This window comes from Nanorana parkeri, unplaced genomic scaffold (genome assembly GCF_000935625.1).
Source record: "Nanorana parkeri isolate BGI_ZX_2015 unplaced genomic scaffold, ASM93562v1 scaffold489, whole genome shotgun sequence".
Classification (NCBI taxonomy): domain Eukaryota; kingdom Metazoa; phylum Chordata; class Amphibia; order Anura; family Dicroglossidae; genus Nanorana; species Nanorana parkeri.
Window position 1 is genome coordinate 554132 of NW_017306757.1, and position 6479 is coordinate 560610.

General features: G+C 40.0%; 1 protein-coding gene across 1 annotated transcript in view; it reads right to left on the minus strand.

Annotated features, from left to right (window-relative positions):
- Positions 1 to 1961: 1961 nt before the first annotated feature.
- LOC108790632 (pleckstrin homology domain-containing family N member 1-like) overlaps positions 1962 to 6479 on the minus strand; it is a 45112-nt gene continuing 40594 nt past the window's right edge. The window contains exons 11-12 of the mRNA XM_018560939.1: positions 2905 to 2981; positions 1962 to 2214 (exon numbers count right to left, since the gene is read on the minus strand). Of these exons, the coding sequence (XP_018416441.1) occupies positions 2146 to 2214; positions 2905 to 2981 (146 nt within the window). The 3' untranslated portion in view covers positions 1962 to 2145. The remainder of the gene's footprint in view (positions 2215 to 2904; positions 2982 to 6479) is intronic.

Below are 6479 nucleotides of genomic sequence, written 5' to 3' on the forward strand. Positions count from 1 at the left end.
TCTGTGTATTTAGTTCAGTGCTAGCCATCCATGTAGCCCTAAGCTTAGTCTTGCATGTTGTTATTGGATTCCTGAGATGTAAGCATATACAATAAGAAGATACAAAGTGCAGTAACCGATCATAATCAGATTTTAGTGAAATAATCATTATACGGAATCTAAAAATCCCTATTATAAGAATGAGTAACAGAAAAGAATTCTACTTCTGCTCTAGAACTCTACTCTAGAAATTATATTGGACTCCAACAGAAAAGTTCTTCTATGGTACTAATAAAAAAAAAAGAATAAAGATGAAATGGAATTGCCTTATTGGATAAATACCTCTCTGATTACTGTCCAAAAAATAGATCTTTAAAAAAAAAAATGATACGTAGACTTAGTGTTTATAATAGTTTGGCAATTTCTATTCAATCTTCTTCCCTGGCTATGAAAGCGGACCTTTACACTGCAGTATGGAACATCTACAAAAAACATTCCCATAAGCATTAAGAAAAATTAAACATGTTTAAAACGCTTTTTCCTCTTTTATAAATACCTTTTTTAATGTTTACATTTCGTCGCCACAATGCAACGGGCGGCCATGTTTAGAGAGGTAAAAACCGTTCCTTCCGTGCCTTCTTCTTGCGTCAGCAAGGTAAATCATTCATTATTTACCACGGCCACACCTCCTTCTCCTTTTCTCGCGCATATGATAAAACAAAATTACCGATCCACAGTGCATGCTGTATTGAATAATCTCGCAAGATCTCACAGCTATTTTCTTTTTCTTTTTTTTTTCATGAAGGAAATCTAATTTCAATGACAGATAAATGCCAGTGTGCATTACATTGGCAAACTGAAGTAATTTGCACTTTCAAAGCAGGAAGTGAATGCTCTGCAAGTGTAAGTATTTCAAAATCACAGCATTTTACACCTGACATATCTATGTTATTATTAATCATCATTCAACTTGAATATCGGCAGTTTGTGTGTTCGGTGAACGCCTATCAGGGCGTTTGGCGGGCTGTTCAGCCACTGAGCGCTCCACAAGGCTCTGCGCACTGCACAGTGCCTTGTGAAGCCCTGATTGGGTAAAGCAATGCACCTGACCACAGGTCAGGTGCAAGACTTTACCCAATCACAGCATAGTGCACTCTGAGAGCCATGATCAAGCAAAGTAATGATAACTTGCCCAATCATGGCTCACACAAGTCCCATCAGGTTTTGGACAAATGTAAACAGTTGGCGGGGCGAGCGGTGATGTCACTTTGATGGTCAATAAAGAAGATTTACTACAAAAGTTTCTGGAGTGTGAGTGACTTTCTACCAGTTACAGTTTCTGACATGCAGAGGCATCTTAGGTTGCTCTGGAACCCACTCCCCCCTCCCCCCTGCACTTTGGGGCTTTCCTGTCAGGAGTGCGATGGGATCTACCATATTCAAAGAGAAAAGAGCAGAGCGCAAGCTGCCAGGGGAGCAAAGGATAAGGTAAGAAAAACGTATTTTTGACGTTCCCCTAGGACCAGCAGTCCTGAATTGTAATCAACGATGCCAAGGCCTTGCCCACTACTTGGAGTGTCAGAGAAAAGAGCAGAGTGCCGGCTACCAGGGGAGTGCAGTATTAGGTATGAAAAAACCTTTTTATCCCGCCCAGACAACAAAAGAAAGAGCATTTAACCCTTGCAGAGTCCCCCTGCAAGGGTAGTTTGGAGACTTTCCGAGAGTTCAGCTTTATTGGAAATCCTTTAATTACCAATCTCCTATCTGCACCTATGATGAAAGTCATTGGTGTAAAACCATTTTTATTTTTGACTGATTTTTTCTCAGCTGACAGATTTTTCTAGCAGATGTTAGGCAAATTAGTCAGGAAGCCACAGACATGAGTGTCACTTTATCTCCCGCTGCATCTTCTTGTTTATTTGTTTTTCTTCGGTATTGTTCTGCATAAATTCTAATCCATTGTTGAACTATCTCTAACTTCCACTTCCTCTTTGTTTTGCAATCCTTTTCACACAGTCTACCATTACAATCACGTATATGAGCTGTGACACAGAGCAGAGAGTCAACATTACTCCTCCAGTTGGTTTCCTCTTCTGCTGACGTCTATCACACTTTGACATTTGTCTAGGAAGAATGTCACAGAAGTAATTTCCAGACTCTTTCTTCTTATTGTCGATATTTGGGCGGCACAGAAGGCAGAGGATGCAGGCCAACACCACCGTGCAATTGCTGTGGCTAAAATGCAAATATATTCTGGTAAAGATCTTGCTTGAAATGTACCTATTATACCCATAATAAAAGGCATAGAAAAGGCCACTAAACCTAAAATGTTGCATTACATGAAAAGGATCAGATGTAATCTCAGATATAAAAGGTTCGTTTTGAGTGAGCTAACTTCCAAAATTAACCCACTTGCCTCAGCAGCTATGTAACGGTTTACATCTTGCTGCTGTGTTTTTCCAGGTATATTCCAATCACACAACTATTTTGCATAGAACACTGGAGACCATCTACATTCCTTTTAGCAACAAATAGTTAAAAAAAAAAGTTGTTTCTCTAAAATGTTTGTAACCTATCTCTAATAATTGAACACACATTAACATTTAGAAGATTAAGGGACGGTTCACACCATCTCCAATGCGTTCCAGCTCAATTAGTGGCCTGAACGCAATGGATTGCATAATTGAAGCCTCCTGCGTTCCGGGGCATGGCGGCGCCGCAGTGTGATAGCTATAAGCTATAGAAGACCCATTCATTCAGTGGCTCCTCAGGGGGTGAGCGCTATACCTGTTTTCACTGACACGGGACATTAAAAACTTACAAAGAGGTTTTGATGCTTCAACACTATATCCAGAACTTAAAAATGTCTTTAACTGGGCTTCAGTGTCTTTGCAAACAGAAAAAAAACATTTACATAAATAATACCTTTTGTAGATAATAAGTCCATTTACTATAATCTTCTGGTGTCATACAGAAAATTAAGATTGGCTCCATAAGATCACCTAAAAATGACAAAAATATGGCATAATAACATTAGCGCCTATTAAATTGTGTGGAATTAAAGCTGGAGTTTAAGTTTAGGTTCACTTTAAAGTTTAAAAAAAAAAAAACATAAAGTGGCAACAAGTTTAGAAAAGGATGCAAAAAGTACTGCCCTTCCATACGACTCTGACTTGTTTACACTCACTGCTCAGTTGTCCAGCTCCATTTTTTTCCCGAGCTGTATGATGCTCAGTGTCGGTCAACCCACTTCCTGTTATTTCAGGCTGTCATAGACACCCCCTGGGAGCACATCATACCACCAGCCTGGGTCCTCAGTGTACTGCTGAACAGAATGGTTCCCACACATCACTATGTGACCACCCTCTGCCAGACAAGAAGAGGAAGGACCTGGCTTGTCACATGACTGGTTCAAAGGAATTAAAGGCAAAAGTGTCCCCCCCACACTGCTAACGTAAGGACTTACCTTAAATCATGCCTCTTAATCTGATCATCTTCTTCTTTCCAGGAGTTTTCAGCTGTCCCTTCAACGCTGGTGTGGGTCTCCAATCCAGCGCTGACCCCTCTGTCCTCCTCTACTCTGATGTCCCACGGAGTCTGTGGGTGCACACTCCTCCATAGACTCACCTTGTGTCTCTCCTCATCTCCCGGCCGAATATCTAAACTGCTCATGGGCCCGCCCCAAGATCCTTTGCGGCCACCCGAGAAATTGTCAGATGTTCGGACGGGAGCGCGCGGCGGAGACATAGTTAAGTATTAACCCTTTAAAAAGGCTTGTTTTTTTTCATCGTTTTGCTTATATCTACTGCTTGCTAGCAGTAGATATAGGCAAAAACAAATGAGGGTTTAATAACTCTTTAGGGTATATATACTATATATTTCTAATTGTATGCGGTTGTGCATTTAGGGAGAGTTTGGCAAGTACATACTAATAATAAATAAATACTAGGTGTACCCATTTTAGTGGCATATGAGGATAATATAATCAATAATATGCATAGTCATTTGTAAACTAAATAAAAGAACATAGCTTTCATTTATTGTAATTAGTGTACATATACAATAAACTTGGGTATATATTGTATGTTTATATTATCTCCCACCCCATATTGTTTGGGAAACAGCATAGCATGTCAAACACCAGCTTTCCCTTATTTCTGAGAATAATCATTTACAACTCTAATGTGTATGATCTCAGCTGATGTTGGAATTTTTGCATGTGACTCTGCCCACACTAACACAGCATGCATCATTTTCTTATGCGGAACATAAGAAGTTAGGATTAACTTTAGAATCTCTGCTTTAGTTATCACTTTGTTTGTGAAGCTAGGGGAGCCCTCTAGTGACTGACTCTAAAGTATAAAAAGACCAATGAAATGGCATCAACACATGAAAAAGTGGACATAATAGTATATAATCCATTATACACTACATTCAAAAATGACCTCCACTCAAGAAGATTAATTTTGTTTCTTGTGGAAAGCCCTAAAACTACATTCACATCTGTATCCCTCTTTAGGCTGCATTCACGTCTGACGTCTAAGCATAAGCGCTTACAGGCGATTTTGGAGTTCTTGTTTCTGCATTTGTGCACTTTTTTCAGGCATATTTAGGCTTGAGCGTTTTTGCTTTAGCTAATAGAACGCTAGGTACTAAGAAAAAGAGATGGTTGTTTAGCTTTGAAAGACGCTCATTCTCAGGTGTATTCAGGCATTTTTAGGGTGCTCCCATTGAAGTCTATGGGACAACAAATGCTCTATTCTTCTTCAAAAGGTAGTTCATATACCTTTCTGAGCTCCATGCATCGAGCTACAGGCACTTGAGCACAATTTAAAAGCATGGGATTTGGGTTAACTAACTTGCATACCCCAATATCACCGATCCTTCTCAGCAGTACTAGTGAGAGTGGTGGGTACACACCGGCCAAGCCTCTCTTGCTCCAGCATCAGCAGTTACTCACAGAAAAAAAGCTTGGCCGTACACCACAAAAAATGATTGTAGCACACAGGTACACATCGTCCCACCGTAGATTCTCTTCACTCTGACATGTTTCAACCAATAATGGGCTTAGTCATATTAGTCCTAGACTATGACGAAGTCCATTATTGGGTTAAACATGTTAGAGTGAAGAGGATCCATTAATTTTACTTTGTTTTTTTCAGGACAAATTTGGTGGTCTATGTTAATGGACATCTCAGATTTGTATTATCAAAGGAAAACTGGCACAAAATAGTATAAAAACATTTTTTTAAATGTAGCTGTATATTTCAGGTCATTACCATGGCCCACCACAAAAAAAAACAACTAAAAACCCCCAAATAGTATGACACAAAAAAGTGGAGAAAAAAAGCCAAAACTGGCACATTTGGACTGAGCAAAATTATTGGCACCTTCTCTAAATTGCAGAAAATAATTGCATTCCAAGTTTTTGTGGAAAAGCATGGAGAATCTCAAGGTTACAATTCCATCACCAGAGATCTTAATGTTCCTGTGTCCACTGTGTGCAACATTGTCAAGAAGTTTACAGCCCATGGCACTGTAGCTAATCTCCCTGGACGTGGACAAAAGAGACCAATTGATCGAAGATTGCAAGAAAGGATTGTTCGAATAGTGGATAAAGACCCTCGATCAACTTCCAGACAAATTCAAGCTGACCTTCAGGCATAGGGTTCAACTGTGTCAGCTCACACTATACATCGCCATTTGAATGAAAAGGGACGTTATGGTAGGAGACCAAGGAGGACCCCACTGCTGACACAGAAACATAAACAAGCCAGATTGGAGTTTGCCAAGACTCACCTGAGGAAGCCAAAATCATTTTAGGAGAATATGCTGTAGACAGAGGAAACAAAATGACTGCTTTTTGGTGCAGCCCATCATTCTACTGTTTTAAGAAAAAGAAATGAGGCCTTTAAAGAAAAAAAATACAGTCCCTACAGTCAAACATGGTGGAGGTGCACTGATGTTTGTTGTTTACCTCAGCCGGGTTAGCCCCCCCATATCAAAATTTTTGAACAAAACATATGCAGTTGGTTAGATCTTTGTTAGATCAGGTTAGATCTCTGTTGTTTGCGTTAGATCTCACACAGAAATAGAGATATTAAACACACCTGTATGGAACTCAACTGCGGATAGCGTCCAACTTAAAGTTCATCTAATCACAAAAGAAATTATTTCAATTTAAATCACTGTATTCAAATTTTACTGACAGTAGTATTCACAACATAGCCTCTAACTCTGTGTCATCAACCCAGAATCTGCAGCGAGCATGAAGTCACTCTCTCATCACTGGCCACAGTGCATGATACTTGCGTTTTTGTAGTGTGGGGATACACTGAGATAGAGAGGGAGACTCCAGGGAATACCACCGTTCTTTTAAGTGGAATGGTAGCCTCGGTTCATGGTGTGAATGTCCACAGAAGCAGGAAGGTTGAGCGTGAGCTGGGCTGCGTATGAACGGTCCACTGCAATATTGCCCATTAGGGCTGAAGCCAGAGTTT